The sequence below is a fragment of a genome, unplaced genomic scaffold (assembly GCF_019419815.1).
Source record: "Pyrus x bretschneideri cultivar Hongxiangsu unplaced genomic scaffold, Pyrus_bretschneideri_v1 Contig7, whole genome shotgun sequence".
Taxonomy (NCBI): Eukaryota; Viridiplantae; Streptophyta; class Magnoliopsida; order Rosales; family Rosaceae; genus Pyrus; species Pyrus x bretschneideri.
Window position 1 is genome coordinate 11,401,586 of NW_025999809.1, and position 24,365 is coordinate 11,425,950.

Consider the following 24,365-nt stretch of genomic DNA (forward strand, 5'->3'; position numbering starts at 1 on the left):
TAGAAAGGTGGTCTCGCAAGGAGAAATTCTAAGAAACTACCAGCGGACGGACCACGCATATAACCCCAGACAAAACCTTGGCCTCCTGCATGGAGGAATGAATTATATGACACGGGTACACCGCTACTAACGATTACACATGGATTGTAGTAGTTGGCCGCTTGGTGTTTCGCCCCGTTTATGTAACCCATTTTCTCACAACCTTCATCTAAATTTGCACTTGCTCAGCATCAACAAGATGAGCACTAGCAATGACAATTGGAGAGATCACCAGGCTCTAGACGCTGTAGTTCTGCATGCCATTTTCGTTCGGAGAAGCCGACGAATAACATTTAAACATTTTAAGAACAAGGAAAGGCAAAACAAGACTCCAAAATACTCTGAGCATCCTCCAAACATCGGAAACCAGAGGCGAAAGTCGCTACTAGCTTCACTCTTGAAGCCGAGCGAATACGATCCAATTACATCATTTGTTACTCGAGAGTTTAATTTACACAATTAAGGGTAAAGTGAATTTTACAAAACAAAATGTAGTCTGCGTAACAAATTTTGGAAAAGAAAACGAAATGATTGAAAGAATATGATGAAGAAAACCGAATCGTCCCTCGTTCTTATGGGGACAATGAAGTTCAATATAGGGGCAATGACAAATAATTGGAACTTCGACACCTTATTATGTCAATATGGCGCCAGATCTTCTCCATCACTTGGTTCTTGTAATGACTATGTGGGTGAGATCTAGGAGTGCCCTCCTTGATTTTCTTACATTCTCGTCTTCGCTCTCGGGCAGAGATTCTATTGCTGCAGCGGCAAGGTTTGCATGTTTTGTGGCTAGCTCTCTTGTCCTATGTATTCCGCGGCTCCTACCTAGATAGTCAAGAGCCTGTAGAAATATACCATGAAAACCAATAACAGGAATTGAACACAATAAAACTAAGTCGACTGCATTCAACTATTCATATTCATTCAAAAATTGTTTCTGTTTTCTGCTTTTCACCTCTCATTAATAAGATTGCATGAACAATACTGGTTAGAGTTGGACATTTAATGAGGCGAAAAATAGGAAACGGAAACATTATCTAAAGCTGGACGACAGAAACAGGTTTAGATGGGCAGGTTCTTTGAAACAACGCCAAACTAGCCCCCAACAGCACTTCCTGAGGACTAGTCTCAGTCTTGGCACTATCAGGTGGCGGATTTCTCAAACTTAATATTTCTTTTTAAAGGGATTACTACATCATGCTTGACGTCTGCCAAGAGGATTTAGAAGTAATTCCAAACACTTGACATGCCAAACTCTTGACCAATGAAATGAGTCAAAACTGTCGAATTTTAAAAGAAAAGTTGGGACATTGGCTGTACAAATTTTCAATATCAGCTACTAATAATGGAATTGCAGGAAAGACTTTCGACGAAAAGAAAAACCAGATCGCATTCATCATGAAATCGCATCACAATCACACTAAAATAAAACATTACAGTAATAAAACTTGTGAAGCAAACTATGCAAACTTACGAGTTCAATATTTGCAGGGTTGTTGTCAAGGCCCTGTTCAACAACTGTACGCAACTGAGGAAACTCTTCCATGGCAAACAATATTGGAGCAGTTACGATGCCCTACAAAACAATTATATAGTAGCACAAAATTATGACAAATAACTAAAAAAGTAAGGGGGCTCTCAATCATGAAAGTTGAAAACATAGCATGACGTGATTTAGAATAGTTGAGGATTTCTCTCAATTTACTATGAACTGAAGGTTTCAACACGCTAAAATACTGGCCATGAAATACATAGTATCTTAAGGTCAAGTGCACCATGCATTTTCTTCATAGAAAATGCAAGCAAGCAAGCTTGTTGAGCATGCAAATATGGAAAAGAGAGGAAAGAATGAAAGATGAATACTGTTATTGCAAATTAGAAAAACCAAAACATTTTCAGGCTGACAGACACAGATATACTCTCACTTTAAGCTACCAAACTCAGCCATGAGATGTACCTAGCTCAGTAAGGAGCAGGAGAGAGAGACAAACCTCACGTGTTCAAACAAAGAAATAGGGTTTTTCTATTTAAACACCACATCCTAGCTAAGTTCACGCCACTACTTAAGTCTAATTTGTTTTAAAATTTTAATTGTATGAAACGACAAAAGAGGACATATATCTATATAGACCCTACAAACCCTAATCTTTTTTAAAAACAAAATAAACCTGCATCTTCCTCTATCGCTCATCTTTCTCTATCACTTGAGTTCATACTTATCTACACATCAACCTATAAAACTTACTTGGGTTCATACTTGATAGGAATCCGGGTGGCTGCTGAACTTAGTGATTAGACAATTAGTTACAAAACAAATTGGTTAATGATTCTAATTAACGGAATTACAATATATAGTTTTACTGAGATGGCTTCTCTTTCGACGGATTGATCTGGACTTCCCCACTGGGTTTGATTTAGAAATGGGGCAATTCATGTTAAATTGGAATCGGGATTGATAACAACTAAAACACATACAAACATGTAATTTATCTGTTGGTGGGGGTGGTGTTAGTGTTTAAGGATGTTTTTGGAATAAATATGGTGAACTTAGCAGAAGTTAAAATATAAAATTTTAAGGGGGTGTGGAAAGAAATTGGGGTGAAGTCAGATGAGAGATGGTGTTTTAATAGAAAAACTCTAGAAATATTCCATTACCAATCAACACTTACATGGCGGATGTCAGATAAAGAGCCCTTTCCAAGTGAAGCCGATGTGCCCGTAAAATCAAGAACATCATCTATTAATTGAAATGCCAATCCCTGAAGCAAAAAAAATTAGTCAGCTTGATTCACATGCACGCACATCGACCCATCAATCGAACATGCATGTCAAAAAACCATCGGAAAATATACATTGTTTGAGCATATAATTATTATTATTATTTTTCTCTATAAGTGCTTCCGTTTGGAACATGACTATTAAAATCATAAAAAAAATCCTAGAATTAAGCTTGCTCGTCAAGAAAATTAGACAAAAGAATTCCAAGAGCTTACTCACCAGATTTTTTCCATACTCATAAGCCAATGTAGCAACTTCAGTTGTATGCCCAGCAAGAACGGCAATTGCCTTGCAACTATTTGAAATCAGTGATGCAGTCTTGAAATAAGTCTTCTGTATATAAAATTCCATGCTGCAACGAATACCAAATTTGATCATAAATAGCAATACTTAAATCTTAAAGAAACCTGAATCAAGACATCTATAGAAAAAAAAAAAAAAATCTGTTTATATACATAATATCAACAATGATTTGCACACACTCAACTAATTGAAGCTTTTGAAAATGGAAGATTGAGTATTATAAGTATGAGTTATGCATGCCTATTTTGTCTCTCTCACTTCCACTCTCTCTACAACACGCTTCGTTGTAAGTTGTAACATCCCCCAACTTTAATTTTTTCCTCCATATAATCCCCAATTCTCACCCCTAAGTGGCATTATTCAAGAATTTTTTCATGTATTAAAAAACTATAAAGATGAGCAGCATACTACATACAAGACGAGACAAGCCAAATCCCAACCTAATAATGCCACACCTATAGATATACTTTTATAACATAGTAGTTTATTACCTCAAGGGAAAAGGAACAAATATTAAGGAGTTAATGGTTTACAAACACTACATGGCCTAAACATCTACTCACATCATGTATCAAGCAAATAGAAAAAAGCAAACAAAATGTAAATATATGACAGAAGCAGCAGAGCAGTGTACCTACAACGTTGATCAGATGTGGTAGTCATTTGCATGGTTTCACCTGTCACAAGATGCTCAACAACCGTTGACAGTAATGATACAACCTACAAATGCACAAAAATGATGCAAAAACATGTTAAAACAACTGAAGTGAAAGCACATCCTTGTGTCTGTGATACTTGAGAATATAACTATGAAAAGGTATGGGATCCATGTCCAGACTTAGTGATATTTCAGGCAGATCACCTTCATACCTCACTGGTGGATGATAATGTTGAAGGTTGTCGTGTTTGGTGATGAAAAAATTGATTCAGTAGTTTATCTCCGAGTGTGAAAGTTCATAAGAAGGAAGGGGGAGGCAAAACTAAATTAACTGGTTTGCTTGACAAGATAAGGAGCTGACACATTTGATTGAATAAAATATATCAGGGATTTTGCTCTTTCGTATTACTTGTATGGCCTTAAGATACTTTATTCTTGCTCCATCATCTTTCGTAGTAGCTTACATGACATGGAACATTGCAATGTGCTAAAAATAATAAGCAACGGCATCGAGGTGGACCTGGAAGATAGTATGGACCTTGGTAATATACCATTCCAAATTGAGTCCCAAATCCCAGTCATTAAGGGACTCACAACACTCCCTCCCCACCCCCACCTCCCTGCAGCCTGACCCCACCAAATAAACTTTCTAGTTATAGGCTAATAAGAATCAAGATTATGCGTTAAATCTAAATAACATTTTTTTATCGAATATGTGGACCTTTGTAGCCAAGTCTCTCATATCCCTAATATCAGAAACAATATGAGCCAAAAAGCATGAAATATAGTCCCACGTGTTATTGCTTATCTCAGTATATTAGTACATAATAATCCATCCGTACCTCTGTGTTTCTCAAAGAGGCAAGTGCAACACAAGCTCGGGAAAGCAGAAAATCCCCTGCTAAAACAGCTAACTGCATTCAATAGTGGAAAGATGAGTAACTATCATATCATACAATACCCATTCATAACTTTGTATGTTCCCAAAGCAGAATCATTATTAATAATGGAAAGAAAAAAGGGAAAAAATTGATATTGTACTGCAATCAATCTCACATTCTATTAAAATGTTCAACAGTTTAGCAATAATTAATATCATTCAGCGGGAGGGGTGATCAGCAGCAGCCATGTATCCCCTTCCACTTTTAGACATCAAAATAAGCTCTTATAGGAATGGAAATTACATAACTAGCAGTTGTCCCAAATAGCATTTAATAGGAAACATACCATTCCTTCATGTTCTGAGCCTTTATCATATTGATTGTTGGATATTATCCAACGACTAGAACATGATATGGGCCTTATTTGAATGCTAAATATGATGCATATGGGCACTCTTAGACGTATGTAAAATAATAACAGAAACTCTCCAAAACTCCAACAAACACATTTGTCCCTATACGTTTGATTAAAATGTAAGTAACTTTTAAGGAGAGAAGAAGAAATGCGTCAAAATGAATTATGTTCTTATAAGAAAAGGAAATTTGACCAGTTTAAAGGGACCAAAAGCACACCTTATTTCCCATTACACAATTTAATGAACCAACACCACGCCTTGTGTCTGCATCATCCAATACATCATCATGTAAAAGACTTGCCACCTGACACATAAAAATAGTTACATTACAAGCTTTTTTTGGCTTCAATCTTGAGAACAATATCATATCCTCAATGTCAACAACTTACTCATTAAGCATTATAACACATATACCATTCCTATCAAGTAAATGCCAAGTTAATAGTATTACTGTAGATAACTTGCTGGGGCGGAAAGGTAAGATGATACATTTATGCTTACCAAAAATTTTTGGGGAAAAAAGAGTTCTAATTCGAGCAAGTGCAACTCAGAAAGAATTTATAACAACCCATTAAAAACAGTTTTGCAAGGACATGAATGAATTGGTCTAGGGTTCCCCACAGACGATGAATGTTATTAGTACACTAGAAAACAATATTAAAATAATATGTACTATGTAGCATATATTAAAATAAAAACGATACCAACAAAATCACTAGCAACGGTATAACTAACATGAATCATCTCTGTAACTTCTGCTATACATTGTTGTCTTGCGCGTAGCTCTGTTGACAAAGCCTCTCGCAACTGCGCAGGAGGTTCAGGTACAGTGATATTCAAAGCAGTTGACATCAGCAATAAGACCTGCGTATAGAATAAATTGAGTAACTTTTAACCTTGACAACAATCATAATTCCTGAAAACATAAGGTTGGGATCAAGAGTTTGCATGTTAGTCACAGATCAATAATCTTCAGCCACTTATCTATTCCAACAATATTCTGTGAAACAGAGAAAGTGAAACAATGAAATAGTACTATTTATATTACCGTGGGACGAAACCTCTTTCCTTCTACCCCCATTTTAAAGAAGTACTCGGCAGCGGAGGCAAGCTTAGGGACCTGGAATAATGAACAAATCTGATCAATGATCATATGATATAACATTTGAATCTTATGAAACCATCAGGATCAACCCTCCGCTCTAACATGTATGTCCTTAGAGTAAAATCAATCAAATCCAAGGAGACAGAAAATAGATATACCTCAGCAACTACCATTGCCCGCAACCTGTTCGCAATAATTGACAGTTCATCAGAAACAAGTGAGAATGGGTCAAGTGGTTCCTGAAAATCAGTATGTAAGCACATTAGTAGAGTGGACAAACAAAATTATCTATGACAAACGAAAACTAAAGTTTCTAAGAGAATGGTACATGAGAATTTTGAGCCTTGACAACGACGACAAGTTAAACTTACTTCCAACTTTGTAATTGGCCACAAGAAACAATAAACATCTCATACATTTCGCTCAAGAGGCTGATCTCACATAAACTAACTACTTAAACTTTTGCATAATCAGCCAGGATTCAATTAAAAAAATAACACCTTGGAAATTCGAAATTTTCATGCTTTCATACATTTGACATTGAACTTCCAAATGGGCGTGTGGGAAAATTAAAAAATAACCATAAATATGAATACCCAAAAACCTCACCTCAACTACGGAGCTGCTTTGCTGGTGAATTTGGTGCTTCGAAACATGGAAAACCGGCGGCAAGCCCCACGAAAAGAACTCTCTGCAACCCATAATCTACCAACACACAACCAATCAAAACCCTGAAACATAACATAATACAAACACATTCCCAAAGCTTTCAATCCCAGAGATTTACGGAGCGAAATTACCTTCTGGGTCGAATCACTCAGCGACAGAGAGTAAGCGCTGGCGGCAACGAACTGCGGGTCCCGGCGATGGGAAAGAAAACACCGACACAACCCATTGAAGCTGCTTCTTTGAATCCGAGAAAATCCCCGCGAAAATAACATACTTTTCTTTTCTCTGTCGCAGTAAAACTGAAAGCGATTAAAAGGGACGAACTTTGAGAGAGAGAGAGAGAGAGAGAGTTTCAGAGAGATTTTTGGGTTTTTTTTGGGAGAGGAGGGTCAAAGTGGAAGAAGAAGAAGGAACGCCTAAGGGAGGAGCGAGGTGTGCGGGTTATGTGTAAGCCCCACAGCCATGTGACGAATTGACGACGGCCAAACGCACGCAGAGCATGTAACAAAACGCGCACTTTTGCTACTCAAGGTTTTACTTTTATACATAATTAAGTGCCAATAATGCAGCAAAAGTTGCAATTATCTTGGAAGGGATGGCACCTATTAGGGTTTAAGGAAAAGAGTGCACCTAAACCCCAAAAAATAAAAATAAAAAATAAAAAAAGGGTAGTTGTAGTACAAATGATATTTTTATTTTTATTTTTATTTTTATTAGATGAAAAGGGTTTACATATAGGAAGATCTTAATCATCAGAACAATTCATCACTTGCTCGATTTGTGGACTTTAGATAGACTGATTTTTTTATAGAAAATGATATTTTTACATTTAAAAGAGTAAGGAGTTTCGATTAAATCATACAATAAGCTAGTCATAATAAATTAATGTCAAATCCAATTTTTATGAAAAATCATATTTTAGTGGTAGAAATTTCACCAAACCATAATACTGGCAATTTAAAATTTATAAATTTTTCCACACCCTGCATATTGTTCTCCAACAAGATAGTGTTGTTCACCATTTTTTACCTCCCGCACACATTTTTTTTTATTTTTTATGATTAATCTATTTTAATTCATTTGATCAAACGGCTAAAAACTGAAAGAGTGTAAGAAGTAAAATAAAATTATATTAAAATTTTAGTGGTCGAGAAGGGAGAATCAAACACATTATCTCGGGTGCATGATAAAGACGCTCTTAACTAAACGATTTAGGAGCTTAGATGAAAGTATACATCTTGGATAACCTTGTACAATGAGCAGTGCTAATGCTCATCTGATCCACCCCCTAATTCCCTGAGCAACTCCCTAAACTCCTCATCGGTGCTCTTAAGCATCAATGGCAAAGGCACTTCCACTCCCCTCTCCACAACCTCCAAGTGCCTCGGCCTTACCCTCTTCTCCAAACTAAACGCAAAGTACTGCGGAAACCCCTTCAGTTCCTCCAACCCTTTCCCCATCTCCACCGAAAAGTACTCGAACTTCGGCTTTAAGTTGTTCTCAATGCTGAAGGTCAGCAATCCAGGGCACCTCAGCACCATCCCCACAGCCTCCTCTCTTGGGAATCCCAAGCGCTCCAAATACTCCAGCTTGGGGACCAATGTCCTCTCCACATTGGAAACCAGCAGCACAGAGTCATGGTAGGCTAGGGCATTCAGGTCTTTGAATCCAAGTCTTTGGAGGTAAGAGAGGGCTGGTTTGAGCTGGTTTTTCACACTTGAGGCAAGCAATCTAGGGCACTTGTTGATGTACCATTCGGAAGTTGTAGTCCGGGACTTTTAGTTCTTCAGAGAGGAAAGCGAAAACCGGGTTGAGGTCGGTCGGACTTGATGCTGGAGGTGAGGATGTTGGGGCACATCCCAAAGATCTTGGCCAGGTCCTTTTGGTGGATGACTTTGGAGTGGAGGAAGGAGATGACGGAGCGGATGGAGTCGAGAGTCGCGGAGTGGAGATTAGGGTTTTGGGAGAGGGCTTTGCCTATAACAACTCCCATGATTTCAAGGCAGAGGATTTTCTCTTTGAATTGGAGGGAGAGTTTAGTGTGGGTGGGTGTGTAGAGAGGATACTTGTGGAGCAGGCTTTTTGGTTTTGCAGTCAATTGGGTGTCTAGATTAGATGATGATGATGATGCCTGGGAATTGAAGGGAATAGAAGTAGATTTAGAAGAGCAGCAGAGAGATGATTGCAGAGCTGCTGCTGCTGCTGAAAATGGCATGGCTTTTTTGGAGAGGGAGGGAGAGAGAGTTTGTTTGTTTGTCTTTGTTTTTTTTTTTTTTTTTTTGTCTGTTGGAATATCATCGGCTGGGAAGTTTTTAATGGTATGGGCGGACAGGGAGTCAGTTTGGTTGAATCTAATTGGTTGAGGTTGGATTTCAAAGATTTTTAGGGGATTAAAACCAGACCAAACCAATTTCTGCTGCATACCAATGGAAAACAGAGTGAAACGAGTGGATGAAAATCTAAAGGGAAGCGATTCCCACAGACCATTTTTTCTCCCTGCACATCCATGTTTACTTCTGGCTTTGTTGGATTAATCACGAATCGGAAATAAACAAGAGTGCGGATATTTATTTCCCAAATCTAGCCTCCCCTAATTATTAGTGGTGTTTGAGTACAACATTTGCTAAACAACGAAATGCTCCAAAACATCGAAATGGGATAAACGCGGAATAAAATTTATTCATCGATCGAGCAGAGTAAGGGTTCCCATCACTGCCCATAAGAAATCTCACTTGACACCATCACAGTTCACCATAATGTGCAGTCTAAGACGGTATAACAACATTACAGCAAAATTCAGGAAATTATGATTGTTCAAACACGTCCGTTCGATTAGTCATAAACAAAAACCTTTAAATAAGGTAAAGACAAGGAAGTTAACTCCTCCGAATGAGAATGCATCTAAAATTCTTACCAGAACAAAAACGCATCTAAAATTGCAGCGATTATATAAATTACACCACCGTAAAGAGGGGGAATAGGGGGAGCGGCTCCAGTTGCAACTAGCGAAACTTTGCTCTCAATTTTCTTTCGACACTGAATGAGGTTTCTGATCCTGCGAAGAACGTATGAACAAATATATTAAAATAAAAAGCGCCAAAGAAAAAGATTGTTGGCTTTGTAATATATAGAAGATGCAGATCAGTTTAGCTGTGCAGTAGCCATTTACAGACTTATGAACAGTACTGAGTTCCTACCCACGATATCACCCTCGTGGGTAGTAATAATCATTTCAGCAAACCATAACTTCTTGATGCAGATTTACAGAGATATAAAACCACGTGTTTGCTAATGAAATATGACCATGAATCCTTTCAAGACTACCAAAAGAGCTTCGTTCTAGTGAAATGTTTACCTTTAATTGGAAATAGCTCCACTGCTCCTCTCAATATTGCCCCTGGCTTCGACTTATAGAGTGGTTTTGAAGGAGTTTCTGGCTAGGGGTTTGGTGATCATCCTGAAAGTACAAATGCAATCAATGTGTATAATGCAACGAGAAGATATTGTTCAAATGATTGGTTATTTTTATGGGTGCTGCATCCACACACCCCCTGTTAATTTATGTCGTTTGATCTTCTTCAATTCATTCGATCTGACGGTCGGAAATTGAGGTGTGTGGAGCACCACCCCATTTTTTATGCATTCATCTACTCATATGGTGTACTTAATTAGCATCAGAGTAGGTACAACACCAAAGTGTAAATGTAAAGAAACAAACCTTGTATAAAGATGCTGCTGACTCAGACTGTAATGTTTGAATTGCATCCTGCCCCAGTGAACGCAGAGCATCAAGGGCATCTAAGGTTAGCTGCCAACCACAAAGTGCAACAGCATCAGCACTGGTACCAGGGCCACAGCTACTACCACCAGCAGCAGCAACATTCCCATTGACCCAGGGGCAGAATTGGTTGTGATGGCCAATTGGATCAAATTCCATAGGTTCTTCATAATTGCTTTCACCTTTTGGAGGTCCTGGATAACCAAATAGAGTTATCAAAATACTAGTAAATGAATACATCTGAGCAGAACATCATTCTCCTTTATAGGTATAACTCAATAAATGCAAAATACGCAGTAAAAGTGTGTTTTTTTTTGTAGGATGGAGTCATTCACAATATCACATTACAATTTTAAAGTCTTAAATCATACTAATCCTCAAAAATAAAAACAAGAACGAATAGAAGTCATGTCTTCGTATTTGTCAAATGTTTTGCTAGAAGAACAATGAGAAAAGATGGACAAATATGCATAATTGCCCTAATAGAAATTTTACCTAGCCCGTTGGCAACTGCATACTCTGATTCTTGGTACACACAGTTGTTCGTAAATGAAGATTTACCAGCACTTTTAACCTCCTTCTTGGTTGTCCGATAATTGGAGAAGACATTAGCATTGCATGAAAGAGAAGGGTGGGCACTGTTCTCGAACTTGAAGCTTTGACTGATCTTTTCACCACTTTCCACAGATTCAGCCTTAGTAGAACCATCAATCTTTGAGCCACTATCAGCCCTCCCTATAGACCGAGATATCATCTCCTGACTATCACCATGGGGATCTTCCCTATTTATTTCATCAGGGACAATTTCATCCATTAGTCCAGGATCTGGAGCAGATTCGCCTGTCTGGCCCTGATTTTCAGCATCTTCTGTTCTAGGTTCCACATCGCCAACTACACTATCTGCTCTATGGACAGATACATCAGCCCCATGAATCTCAGCTTCATGACTCGCACACATTCCAACACTTCCTACACTAATCCCGAAACTAATACCATCCCTGGCCTGAGCAGTCACAGTTTCTGTGTTAAAAATTTCCTCCCCATCATTTGTACTACTAACACCTATTTCCCCAATAACTACATCAACCGCGGGTTGGAAACCAACACTCTGCTGAGCTTGATTACTATAATTCAATTCTGATGTATCATTCATGTCCAGATTTCCATATGTACTAGAAGTGGGGAAATGAACATCATCAACATCTCCGGGATAATTTTCAACACTTTCCATAGAGTCGTCATCTGTACCGTGACCGATTGTATCCATTGCAATGACTGAAGATGCACGTGCTGAATCCATATTTGAATGGATTCCAAATTGGTCGCTACCTTGTGGAAACGAAGCAACTTTATTAGCATCAGCATAAATATCAAGACCCATTGAATGACTGGGACCAGCACCAGATGAACAGTACGTATCGAACATATCTGAATCTACGAGCACGTTTTGAAGGCCCAGCTGAGTATTGTCCACCATCTGTAACTTCATCACCATCACGATCAATGACAGTTCCTTCAACACTATCAGCGTGCTGTGTCCTTAAATGTGGCCTATCAACAGAACTGCCTCCTTTTTCCAAACTCCGCTTACGAGAACTGGGACCCCTTGATTCATATGAAGCTGCACGATCACCAACCTCACTGCCTGCAGGTTGCCCAATCATCAGATCCCTTCCCATATCTGCGTCCTGAATGTTTTCTGACATTTCTGGTCTGCCAAACCGATTAAAAGTAAAACCTCCTCCCATTGTAAGATTCAAATCAACATCTGTTTTTGGAAACAAGCTCCCCTCAGTTGTTGTTGCTACTTCGTCACGGTCTTCAGTCTGTTCTTTCTCTGCATCATCAGTAGCAACCCAACCACTAATTCCACTTGCCGCACTTGCGCCACGTATCAATCCCAATTTTTTGCTTGTGTCAGGAATATCAATGTTGTTGGGAGTAAATCGCACAGGTCGAGGAATGGTTAAGAAATCCAATATTCTAACTGTAGCCCCACATAAGCTGCAATCTAGTAAGGGTGATCTGGGATCACGTCTAGATTCCTTAACCAACATTTTACTCTTTCCAGCATCTTTCCTAGCAGAAGCAGAGACTGCTTTCTTGCTTGGTCCAGGTTCTTGTGAAAGATGGACCTGGGCATACGTTGGCCCAAGAGAATATCCATTTCTAGCTGATTGGGCAGAATGTTCTTCACAGTCTTGTGCATTTAAAAGCCATCTTGGTTCCCATCCACAAAGACTTATAAGCTTCTGCGCCTGATAATAGAAAGGAACTGGATTAGAAGAACATATACTTCAGTTTAATTTGACCAATACAACAAATCACAAAGAGAGACAAGTTTATAAATAACTCTTACACGAGAATATAAACAGATTGATCCATCCCGGGAGCTTTCCTGTTCTGGTATACTTTCAGGTTTAAAATCTACTTCCCCTGCCATAAGAAAGCGATCAACCTGCGGACCCCGAGAAACCAACATTTGCTCAATTGCAGATGCAGCTACCTTAGGTAGAGAGTGGAATTGAAAAAGTCCATCACATCTATCCTTATATCCCCCAATTAAAGCGGACTGAGGGGTAGGAGGGAATTGCACCAGGCTTTCTGGGCAGCTGTTTCCTCTCCAAGGACAAGCAACTTTGTGACCGGAATCCAGCTGCTTGACAAAGGCATCCCCCACATTTTGAACTTTGCATTGAAATGAAGAGGACAAGAAAATTTTAAAAAGTAGGAATAGACAAGCTTATGCCGATATCATTGAATTCTTAACACAATTTCTGATCAAATAAAAAAAAGAAGAAATAGCATATTCTAAAACTGAAAGTTAGCATCATTATACTTTCTTTTATAAGAAACAAGAAATTATTAACAGCTGAAAATTGAAGTATAGAGCAAGATGTTCAAGAAGTCCAGCAGGAAAATCCAACTAAAAGCAGTGGCAGGACCACACCAAACCAAACAAACACTTATCCCAAAACAGAAAACAAATCCAGTTGGATCAAACCAAAGGGTGCATCCTTCAGATGCTTAGACAAGGTCACAACGAAGCCTAACTATAAGCAAGGAATTTAACTGCACCCAGAGTTTGGACTACAGCTACTCATTTAGATGTTAATTTTGCAAGTGAAATAAATATGGATGTAGAAGACCGAAAAACAACTTTCAACCAAAATAATATAATGCCTTAATAACATAAGAAGTCATCCTAAGCTGACTGTAGCAATTTTTCGTACATTTTTTTAGTATAATGGACATGCCAAAAGCAACACCACAGCGTTTTATGTGTAAAATCAGAAATAAAAAGTCTATCATGCACAAATGGAGGCTAAGTAGGTTTATATAAATTATAATGTATTTTAAAAGACATTGTTTTAAATTTAAATTACTAGAAATCCCCTAAGACAGCTATAGCCAACCTTCGTCAGGAGTCCAAGATGACAACAAAGCAAAACCAAGGGATGCACCGCATGATTCACATGCAATTTTATCCACATCAACATTCACCCAACCTCTCCGAGCACATGCCAATGAACTGATGACCTGAAAGAAATGACATAAGCAAAAGTTAGATGCTTTGAAATTGTCTTGAGCCTGTTGCAGGAAGGAAATGAAGGGAAACGTATGTTCGACTGCTTACAATTGAACGTTTAAGAGTTGTCCAAGAATATCATATTTTCACTTCAAAGGATATATTGCATATAACATTTAATATGAGAATCAAAATGTACCAAAAAATTTAGCAGAAATTTACTAAATGATGAGTCAACAAAAAGGTATTTCATTTATGTAACATAATATTAATAATATATTAAATGGACATACAGCATAACTATAGATGCATGTATCTGTATATATGCGTGTGTGTGTGTGTGTGTATGTTCTAAATGACTTAAAATAAAATGGAAGTATTAACAACTCAATTAAGTACAGAAAGACTTCAGATTTGAAAGACTTGAGTGTATGGATATAGCAGCAAAAGTTCAAACCTTGGGCTTTGAAAACCAATTTGAAGGTTTAAAAGTAGCCAAGCGGCGCAGTAAGTCGCCTCTTTCCCAAGGTCTACACGACAGCCTTGATGATCCAAAAACAGAACTATCCCCACCCCCACCACCGCCAGCACTGGTGCTCAAAGAAGTCACCGGTGGTTGCGAACCAACACAAGATATAGATGCTCCTTTGGAGCCTTGTCCATGAATAGACCCGTCTACACTGCCCACATTTGCCGGAACAGTCGGCGACGATGCCCCCGCCGAACTAACATACGCAAAGCGAACATATTTAACCACAATTGAACAATAATACACATAACAAATTCTAATCGACCAAAGATCAATTCTTTCACCAAAAAAATGAACAGCACGTTTAATTAAATTAAGCTGAAAATCACGCAACACTAAGAAATGAAGCTGAAATCTCCACTATCCGAGCAAGGCACTAATCGACCAATTCGTCACAGAAATGACCAAAACCCTAACACTAACTGCACAAATTGATACAAATTGGAACACTACACTCGCAGCTCGAACCAAACAGCAAGCAAATGCAAAACCCTAATTAGATCAGCAGGAGATATTGGAGGAAAACGAAGACCGAGAAGCTTGACGAAGACGGAGATTTAGAGAGAGAGAGAGAGAGAGAGAGAGAGAGAGAGAGAGAGAGAGGATAGGGTACCTGGCAGCAGGAGCAGGATCAATGTTCCCTCCGGAGCTGATGACCTCCTCTCTCATTGCTTCTGGTGATTTTTCGGAAGCAGAGAACGCGATAGAGTGTGCGCACTGGCAGCTCCTTTAATATACCAAGTACCGAATGCGTGTGGTGTGGCGCGTAAACGGTACTCTCACTTCCTTTTCCGCTTTGGAGGAAAGGCTTATTAGTCTACAAGGTAGTCCAAAGATAGCTTTCGTGCTAAAAAGAGTTAGGATTAGTTTTCGTGGTAAAACCTGTTAGGATTTAAACCACATATATGAAACTAAAATAAAATTCTGTTAATTGTTAACACATGATGCTTACATGTGAGGTTAATTTTATTCTTTTAACCTCAAGTGCTTACAATTAAAATTTGACAAAGTTTTCAATTTTTACCCTAAATTCTAACAAATTGCATTGCAAGAGCTTAAATCTAATTTTTTTTTCTTCTTTTCACTATGACTATCCTATCTCTACGAGGACTATTATTCTAATTAGGCCGGGAGGAAATGGAGTTGTAGCAACATTTTTTCACTTCTTTTTATTTTAATTTTTTTCAGTTTTATTTATGTCGCGCATATTTTATTAAAATTAATTATTATTTAATTAATAAACTAAAATTTAAGTTATGAAGGGGAATGAGAATTTTAATATAATTACGAGTGCTAGTAAAAGAGTAAAGATCTTTGTCGGATTCTCTTTGTGAGGATTTCAAAGATTCTTAAATCATATTTGTTCATTGTATATCGGGTGGTCATCAATTATTGTAAATTTTTTTATTTAAAATTGAATATAAACAGTACCTTGACGAAAAATAACCTCACAGTGCAAGATGAACATATGTAATTAGAGGATTCCCGAATCCTCACAAAGAAGACCCGGCAAGAATCATCTATCCTAGGAAATCCATGAGGATCCTCGTCGGATCCTCTTTGTGAGGATCCTCGCCTGATCCTCTTTGTGAGGATCCTAGGAATCCTCTAATCACATCCGTTTATTGTATATCATGCGGTAAAAAATCATTGTAAATTTTTTTATTTAAAATTATATATAAATGGTATTTGATAAAAATTGACCATATAATGTACAATGAATAGATATGATTGAAGGATCTTCAAACAGAGAAAACCCGGCAAAAGTCCTATCTCCTAATAAAATACACGTTGTACGAAAAAGTGACAAAATTTAAATAATAAAGTAAGTTTGAAGATAGGTAGCATTGAGTCACGGCTTTGCGGTTGGGTGGACCCATCCACCGCCTCCCTCAGCGCCGGATCCGGCCCCAATTTGACTGGACAACGTGACTAGACCAGCCTAGTTTTTTTTTATTGGCTAGACCAGCCTAGCAGCCTTAAATTTTAAGAAAAATAACAAAAAAGTTTGGAAACTTTGAGTTTTCGAGATAAAGACCAAAATAAATGGTAAAATGAATAGTATCAGGATTGATTTTTTAGTGTAAAAATATAATTTTTCGTTAAAGTTCCCTAAATTTTATCTTACTAATCTTTTATAATACGATTTACTTTAAGCGAGTGATTTATATCAGATAATGACTTACATGATCTAATTACATTGTTACGTAGTATTTCGTGTTAATGACATAAAAATGTGTGTACGTGTTTATGCACTACTATTGTTTCGTTAGCATGCAATGCCACATGACAGTGTATCTATGCTATATAAATTCTTATTTCAATGTGAAATTTCTCTTTACTTATAAATGAAATAGATTTTAATCCTCATACAGAGTAGCTTGAGAACTCATTTAAGGAATTGGATCCGCTTCGGACCTTAGTGTCTGAAGCCTAAGGATCAACTTATATAGGCCGCACAAATTGAATACAACGGTCTCCATTAACTCATTTTGCTAGCCCACCGCACACTAATCAAAAACTCTGATTTCTTTTACACATCAATCAACGATCCAAATGAATTGATCCTTAAGCTCTGAACACTAAGGTTTGGAGCGGATTCAATTCCCTCATTTAGAAGTATTTTCAATATTTGAAAACGTTTTGGTGAAAATATTTTGAAACCAATTTTTTGTAAAAGTGCAAGTAATTCCTGAAAAAACACTTGGAGTGCTTTCTGCAAGAAGCACAAAAAACACTTCAAGTGCTTTTCGGTCCACAAAACATTTTCTCTAAAAGTGGTTCTAATCATTTAAAAGTAGGATAAATTACATTTTACCTCCTCAGGTTTGGGGTCGATTTAACAGATTTTCTAACGGATGTATGAAATTAAAATAAAATGATAAGTAAATGTATGAAATTGAAATATTTTAAAGATGTTGTAAGAAATTAAAATCGACCCCAAACCTGAGAGGGTAAAATGTAATTTACCCTTAGAAGTATTTCCAAACAAGCAATTTACGACCCACTTCTTCATCGGTTTTACAAGAATTCTTGAGGTAAAACACCCGGAATTTACCTTTTGCCTGCACCCTCCAAGGAGGATACACTTTCCAAAAAGTAAAATACAATTTGCATATGTTTTCATATTAACTTTAAAATGTTTTTCAATTGCGAAGAGAGTCTAACTTGACGTTGAATCTTCTTCTCTCTCAAAAGATACAACCCCCAACAAGTATACTGCATTCATTTGACTTCTGAATGACAGGGTCACTCGAAGGAGATAAACCAAGGTACTAGTTATACATAATACTGTATACACTCCCATAATACTGTTTGTACTCGATAGACAACGGACGTCCGATGATGTTCACTGAAAAACTCGAAAAAACAGAAACAGCATTCAACAAAGAAACCCCATCAACATGTTCGGCCGAGGAAGTCAATCACCTAGATGGCCCAGCACCTGCACCTGCACCTGCACCTACGGCTGCACCTGCGGCTGCGGCTGCGGCTGTGGGAGAAAGAAGTGTATGAGGGTTTTGCTCTGTGATGGATCCTAGAATTTAGACAGATTAGGAGGTGATACTTACCATCATGTGCTTCCTTCCTTGATTCATCTGCTGATTTCCACACTATATCCTTCAGCCCCGTCGACAGGTTCTTGTAGAACTGTAAATACAAGACAATCGACTAAATATGCGCAAAAGACAAAAAGTTCACAACACAGAACAAATAATGGTGCAAGATAGGTGCAATTTCAAATGTTGGCCCAAGCTGCAGCTAGATGTGCACTAACTCTAATGCCGTAGGGGATTAATAACACGTCTGATCCCCTAGGGACACTCTTCCGAGGTGTAGTTCTCGGTAATTGCTCTTAATTAGATGAATATACAATACTTAATAGATCAATAAGTGCATCGACGTTGCAATAACATACATTGTGAAATTCCAGAGTGTCTCCCCCTGACTTGCGAACCTCAACCATGTAAAGCGAGGGGGCCACCTCAAAAATCTGGAAAAGAAAGTCATTTTGTAACACATTTGTCAACAGAACACAAAAAAGAAAATTAAAAAAAAAAAAAGTGAAAGGCATGAACAAAAAATGAAAATGAACGAGGCAAACCTCTGTTGCAACAGATAAATGACCTTTACGTCCCGTTTTTTCACCTTGCAGCTTCAACTGATATATAAAAAAGATGTGTCACATAACGATGCAATTTTCCTCTCTTTAAAGAATTTTACCAGTTACAATCCCCCTTTCCCCAGTAACAGAGAAAAAGAAAATCAAAATGCAAAAGAGAATAGCCATTGTACCTTGAAGTTATTTTTCTTTACACCAAAACCCAAAGGCCCTGCAGCTTCCTCAATTTTAGAAATTATCTCATTAGCTGGACGTTTGGATGTGAACCTTGTTTCTCGTTTAACAAGATCCTGGTTTGTAAAAGAAATGTCAGCTGTTTCCTTACATTTTATGTTCATGAATAAACTAAATAAACAGAACTAGAGAGGAAAGGTTAAAACTTGCCAATTAAGCAAACAGAAAACCAACAATGTGCGACAAATTACAATTTTACGTTTGTTTTTCAAATTTAACCATACCATTTGTTTCTCAAAAAGACTATTGAGATTCAGGCCCTGGGATGTAGAGATAAGCTCAAAGGCATTCATTGTGACAGGCGCCACATTCCGCTCTTCTCGCCTCTCCACTACAAGGTTCTGAGAATCCTGTGCTTGGGAAGAATCGAGTAGAAAGTCAAGCCCTGGCATCATGAACCAAAATAAATCATAATACATAATGTCTCGCTCTTACCGCCGATTCATTGAATATAGAATCCACATCGTCAAGACTGACATCAACTTGTTCAAAACTAGGTGGCTTATATCCTTTCTTAAACCACTCATTCTCAATGACCTCAGCAATTGTAATTCTCTGTTGCATGAAATTAGCTTGTACAATAAATGCAAGATATAAATAATAATTTAAAGAAACTGAAATGCCCGAAAAACAGACAAATCTATTGTATAAAGTTAAAAAGGACAGGAGACAGGGACATACTGTCAAGGGGTTAGGATCCAAGATTCTCTTGATTAGCTTCTTTGCACTTGAGGAGAACCATGGAGGGCATGTGAAGTCAGCCTTGAATATCTGGTGATCACACAAAAACGATAGATGTAATCATGTAAGACAAAGATAACAGAGCCATATATTGACCAAATTTATGGCTGTGCTGTCTGTTTTTCCTCCATCGCCATGCGTTGGTCTACGAGTGATGAGAAAAAGAGAGAGAATCACCTTTTTGTATAATGCCATGAGGTTGGAATCTTCAAAAGGCAAATAGCCAGCCACTAAGACAAAAAGAATCACACCACAAGACCATAAATCCGCTTTCGCACCATCATACCCTTTGTTGTTGATCACCTAGAGACAAAAAAATGTCATTAAGTGGAACAGGGTAACAAAATGGGAAACTAGCTAGTCTGAGCAAAAGCTAATATACCTCAGGGGCAACATAATTTGGTGTCCCACATGTCGTATGAAGCAATCCATCTTCCTGAATGAAAGGAATAAGATAATCACTCACACAATCTGTAACAAATGAACATGTGAAACTGGCTGCCTAATTATTCACCATGGTATGTTTATGACTAAAAGTATGAGATAGGTATTGCTAAAAGAAGCCATCCAATACTGACTATCAAATTTGAACGGATACATGAAAGCATAGCACTCACCCGAACTTGCTGAGGTAGTGCACTCAGTCCAAAATCTGAAACTTTAAGAGTCCCGCTAACATCCAGCAGCAAATTCTCTGGCTGCAGTTGACAACCACAAAATCAATTTAGTGGTACACTATGATATATATACATCACACGGCGCAACTACAGATCCAAATTTCCTGCAAACAATAGATCTGAACTTATTACGACAAAAAAAAAAAAAATCATATATACATATGTAGATATTAGGTCTCTATGAAAGGGGGCAATGATAATTCACACCTTTAGGTCTCTATGAAAAACACCTCTGCTGTGACAGTAATCAACAGCATTTATAAGCTGCTGAAAATACTTTCTTGCTTCATCTTCTTTCAATCTTCCTTTACTTGCCTAACAATACAAATAGCGCAAGGATTCTAATTATATATATCATCAGAAATAAATAGAAAGTCCAGCAATTCAATTGAATAAGCACTATCTTACAATTTTGTCAAATAGTTCTCCACCAGTCACAAATTCCAAAACAATGTATATTTTCGTCTTGCTAGCCATCACCTACATCATTAATACATCCAAAAGTCATTTGTAAGTACTAAATAAATCACAGTTTTAAAATTCCGCCCACACCAAGCACCAACAATATTGACAGTGGACATTGTACTATTGTCATGACTCGTGCCACAAACCAAAAAGAAAACAAGAAATAGAAAGAAATCCAACTGCAATGACCACCGCATCATCGTAAATGTTTGTTCTGATAATGATTAAACGCATGTATAAGTCTATGCCAAAGATGTAATTCATCTTAGCTTATACATATAAACCATTAGGAATCCAAAAACAATTCAAGATCAGATTTGACTACCTCATACATGCGGATGACATTTGGATGTCTAATTAGTTTCATTGTTGATATTTCTCGTTTGATCTGCAAAAGGAGAGAATATGACTGCAATTCATCAGAAATCAGAATTAGGATTGTGTACCGTCAAAGAAAAATGATTGTGTAAATTGTTCAATTTCTAATTTCAATTAAATTTGTGCGTATAGAATCTAGATGCTGCAGCTGAAGAAATCAGCAAGGCAAGGTGAGGGTGCCGAGCAAATCCATCAAGTCAGACCATGTGATCGGTTTGTTTTTTCGTGGTTGAAGTTAATCTCAACTCAACCTTCAATCATTGGAGATGGTACATAACATCTACTAATAGGGTATGCCAATAGCAAATTATGTCGATTCAATTCTGATGTTCGTCAAGTTTAGTTCAATTCTGATGATATCCTATGCAAATCGTCTAACTTAAACTCAAATATGTTTACGAAAAATCATAATCTCCCTAATCTCGTTTTGCTTGCGTAACTGATGATATCGGAAAACAAAACAAGAACCCCTCTAAATTTCTTCGGAGTCAAGAAAGTCAATAAATTTCTCCAGATTCAAAAAGTCAACAAAGCAGTAGCAATCAAACAGTAAAATGTTCATGTCATCAAACGACAAACCCCAATCTTTTCAAAGTTGACTTTTTTTCCCTCTAATTTTATGTAAACAATAAAATATTTTTCATTTTCCGTGATTCTTTCATCACTTTCTCACCAACCAAACAGCGGGTCATCCAATATTCCCAGAAAATAATCCAACTAACATGCAACGAAACGCTAAATTAAATAAAACTGATCAAATTAAAAAAATTTGAAAAAAAATAAATAAATCAAACCTGGCCGATCATCTTGTGCTTGAGGACCTTCTCCTTGTCGAGAATTTTGATCGCAAAGTTCTCATCTGTCTCGACGTTGCGCGCGAACTTGACCTTGGCAAAATTCCCCTCCCCGAGAGTCCGACCCAGCTCGTACCGCCCGACCCGCGTCCTGCTTCCAGTGTTCGACCTCGACGCCATCTCCTCCAACCCTCTCTCCCCTCGCTTCTCTCTCTAAAATCTTCCAAATTTCTCTCTCAAAATTCCAGTCCGCAATACCTCTTCCTTTCTCTCTCTAAAACTACCTCTTCTTCTTGCAAGGCTGCCAAACCTGAGACTTCGTCACGCTCATCCTTCCTGAATTTTAATCCGAAAAAAAAAACCCGAAATCCTTAGTCCGCAGAGACAAACGAATCCGAGACGCGATTTGGCGGTTCAAATCGGGAAAGAAGAAAGAGACTCGGAGGCAAAAGAGAAAGAAAAGGTTGAAGAATCGTTGACCGTCCGATCCGACAAGAAACCCATCAATTCGGATTTCCAATCATACAAAAATCGAACGGATTGCGATGCATGCAGAGAATCTGAAAGCTTTTGTTTTGGGGCGAAAGCGATCGGAGATCTCCAGGAGATTGAATCAGGGCCGTGGACGGTGGATCTGATGATTGATTCTTTTTTTTGGAGCTTTTGGTTTTGTGCTTTTTTGGGTGAAAAATTGGAAATAAATGGCACCGCGGGGTTTTTTTTGTAATTAACTGAAAAGCGAATATTCTGGGGCGATGATTGGGTTCTTTTGTCTACTTCGTCTCTATACGAGGAAGGTTGCATCTGCGGATATTTTGAAATTACTTTTTCAACCTCGGAAGCTGGGATCGGGTGTTTTGCAGGCCACCTCTCCACGGATCCGTTCTGGTGTCTTTTTATAATAGAGCGATAATGTTAAGCCTGGTATTAGGTACATAAAAATTTTAAATTAAATAATATGCCGCGGAACACAAAAATTATGTTAATTAATATTTAAGTAATAATTTAATTATTTATAGTTATATTATTTAATTTACTAAATTTAATTTAAAATTTTAGTCTTTCTAAATTACCCTAAATTAGTAATGTGTTATTTTAGTACAGGGTTGGTGAAAATTGAAAAATGGGTGGGAGTTGAATTCACACTAGGATGCCAATTCAGTAAAACTTATATGTAATAATAAAAAATACAAAAAAATATTATGTTTGACACTAACATTAAAAGGTAATTATACATACACTATGTGTGTGAAATTTTTAAAAATTTTATAGGAGCAATAAGGAGAGAAAGTGGGTTAATTCAGTTTTTATTGAATTTTTTTTTTTCATTTTTTGAGGGAGAAGAGATAAAGTAAACGTAGGATTTATAGAAAGATGCTTTGAAAATAATAACATTTTTTTATATGAAATTATTTTAATGTCTATGATTTTTTATTGAATTGTGAAGAGAAAATTAAATTATCTTTTCGCCTACTTTTAATTAACTTAAATAATTTTATTATTAGGTAGGATAGACTTTTTTAAATATGATATTAAAAAAGGAGAATCAATGAATATGGCGGCTTTATATTTCAATCTCATTAAGTAACATTAGATTCAAGGTTAAACAATTATGCATTTCTTAATCACGATATGATTAAGATAAACATTTATACGTTTCATAACCTTTGTTGATAAACTATTTGGAGAAATCACCCTTCCATTGTCTTCTCTGTATTCAAACATTTTTTTTTGTAGACTATTGTTGGTACTTAAAAAACTAATTGTGCATTTTTTTAATTGGAGTGCTACTAATAATTCATTTATTTATTCTATCCAACATTTGGTAAGTGTTCTTATAATTTTAAGGTAGTGTAAATACGCGTGTTCTTTAGTAGTTAATTTTGTTTTGGTTTTTTTTTTATTATTATTAATTTTGAGAGGAGTAGCTTAATTCTATTCTAAGTTAGTAGCTTAATTAAACTATTCCTCTCAAAATTATAAGAACAGTCATTATAAAAATACTTCCAAACGAGTTAATAGTCATTGTGTTATGTTGGCTATGATTAATCGTGATGTGGGATTGTGAGCAAACGAACTTGAAACAACAATTGGTTTGTCTTTATTTCTTTTTATATTTATTTAATCTGTGAGCAAAAGAAAGTTTTGGTGTCAATAACATTTCTCTTTATTTATTTTCTGTTAAAGCGAGTCAAAACTCAGCTGGTTCTGCCATTCACATTCATCTTGTGATTAAAAGCTCATCGTCCGCTTAAGCAAGGACCG

At 37.2% G+C, this 24,365-nt stretch overlaps 3 protein-coding genes and 1 pseudogene across 4 annotated transcripts; all 4 read right to left on the bottom strand.

Moving 5' to 3' along the window:
* Nucleotides 1-326: 326 nt before the first annotated feature.
* On the bottom strand, nucleotides 327-7,356 carry LOC103951314 (solanesyl diphosphate synthase 3, chloroplastic/mitochondrial). Its single transcript, XM_009362662.3, has 12 exons — nucleotides 6,984-7,356; nucleotides 6,793-6,888; nucleotides 6,342-6,422; nucleotides 6,127-6,198; nucleotides 5,814-5,942; nucleotides 5,296-5,382; nucleotides 4,624-4,695; nucleotides 3,758-3,843; nucleotides 3,040-3,172; nucleotides 2,712-2,801; nucleotides 1,517-1,618; nucleotides 327-883 (listed from the first exon to the last, which is right to left on the bottom strand). The coding sequence occupies exons 1-12, from the start codon at nucleotides 7,122-7,124 to the stop codon at nucleotides 704-706; spliced, it is 1,269 nt and encodes a 422-aa protein (XP_009360937.1). The 5' UTR covers nucleotides 7,125-7,356; the 3' UTR covers nucleotides 327-703.
* Nucleotides 7,357-7,962: 606 nt separating this feature from the next.
* LOC103951313 lies at nucleotides 7,963-9,459 on the bottom strand (annotated as a pseudogene).
* Nucleotides 9,460-9,611: 152 nt separating this feature from the next.
* LOC125472408 lies at nucleotides 9,612-15,459 on the bottom strand. Its single transcript, XM_048573783.1, is given in 9 exon segments — nucleotides 9,612-9,907; nucleotides 10,208-10,309; nucleotides 10,571-10,824; nucleotides 11,126-12,065; nucleotides 12,067-12,888; nucleotides 12,990-13,318; nucleotides 14,047-14,170; nucleotides 14,617-14,884; nucleotides 15,302-15,459. Coding segments are annotated over 8 exon segments (2,865 nt in total). The 5' UTR covers nucleotides 15,358-15,459; the 3' UTR covers nucleotides 9,612-9,907; nucleotides 10,208-10,237.
* Nucleotides 15,460-17,788: 2,329 nt separating this feature from the next.
* Nucleotides 17,789-22,791, bottom strand: LOC103951310 (CBL-interacting serine/threonine-protein kinase 23). 2 transcript variants are annotated; one of them, XM_048573789.1, is made up of 15 exons: nucleotides 22,101-22,791; nucleotides 21,254-21,337; nucleotides 20,872-20,943; nucleotides 20,671-20,778; nucleotides 20,404-20,484; nucleotides 20,169-20,222; nucleotides 19,964-20,089; nucleotides 19,727-19,816; nucleotides 19,481-19,600; nucleotides 19,270-19,395; nucleotides 18,985-19,101; nucleotides 18,794-18,850; nucleotides 18,608-18,682; nucleotides 18,261-18,339; nucleotides 17,789-18,181 (listed from the first exon to the last, which is right to left on the bottom strand). In XM_048573789.1, the coding sequence occupies exons 1-15, from the start codon at nucleotides 22,278-22,280 to the stop codon at nucleotides 18,114-18,116; spliced, it is 1,437 nt and encodes a 478-aa protein (XP_048429746.1). In that variant the 5' UTR covers nucleotides 22,281-22,791; the 3' UTR covers nucleotides 17,789-18,113. The 2 variants fall into 2 exon arrangements, with proteins under 2 accessions (XP_048429746.1, XP_009360931.2); XM_009362656.3 differs by having other exon boundaries at nucleotides 21,254-21,316; nucleotides 22,101-22,790.
* Between the last annotated feature and the right edge of the window lie 1,574 nt (nucleotides 22,792-24,365).

What these genes read in the sequence shown, in the direction of transcription:
- LOC103951314 (XM_009362662.3), bottom strand. Translation starts at nt 7,124, where the DNA reads ATGTTATTTTCGCGGGGATTTTCTCGGATTCAAAGAAGCAGCTTCAAT. An exon ending in TGAGTGATTCGACCCAGAAG is followed by an intron (nt 6,889 to 6,983) that starts GTAATTTCGCTC and finishes GTGTGTTGGTAG; the next exon opens with ATTATGGGTTGCAGAGAGTT. An exon ending in AAGTTACAGAGATGATTCAT is followed by an intron (nt 5,383 to 5,813) that starts GTTAGTTATACC and finishes TTTATGTGTCAG; the next exon opens with GTGGCAAGTCTTTTACATGA.
- LOC103951310 (XM_048573789.1), bottom strand. Translation starts at nt 22,280, where the DNA reads ATGGCGTCGAGGTCGAACACTGGAAGCAGGACGCGGGTCGGGCGGTAC. An exon ending in TTTTTCATAGAGACCTAAAG is followed by an intron (nt 20,485 to 20,670) that starts GTGTGAATTATC and finishes TGTCAACTGCAG; the next exon opens with CCAGAGAATTTGCTGCTGGA. An exon ending in ACACTCTGGAATTTCACAAT is followed by an intron (nt 18,340 to 18,607) that starts GTATGTTATTGC and finishes TTGTATTTACAG; the next exon opens with TTCTACAAGAACCTGTCGAC.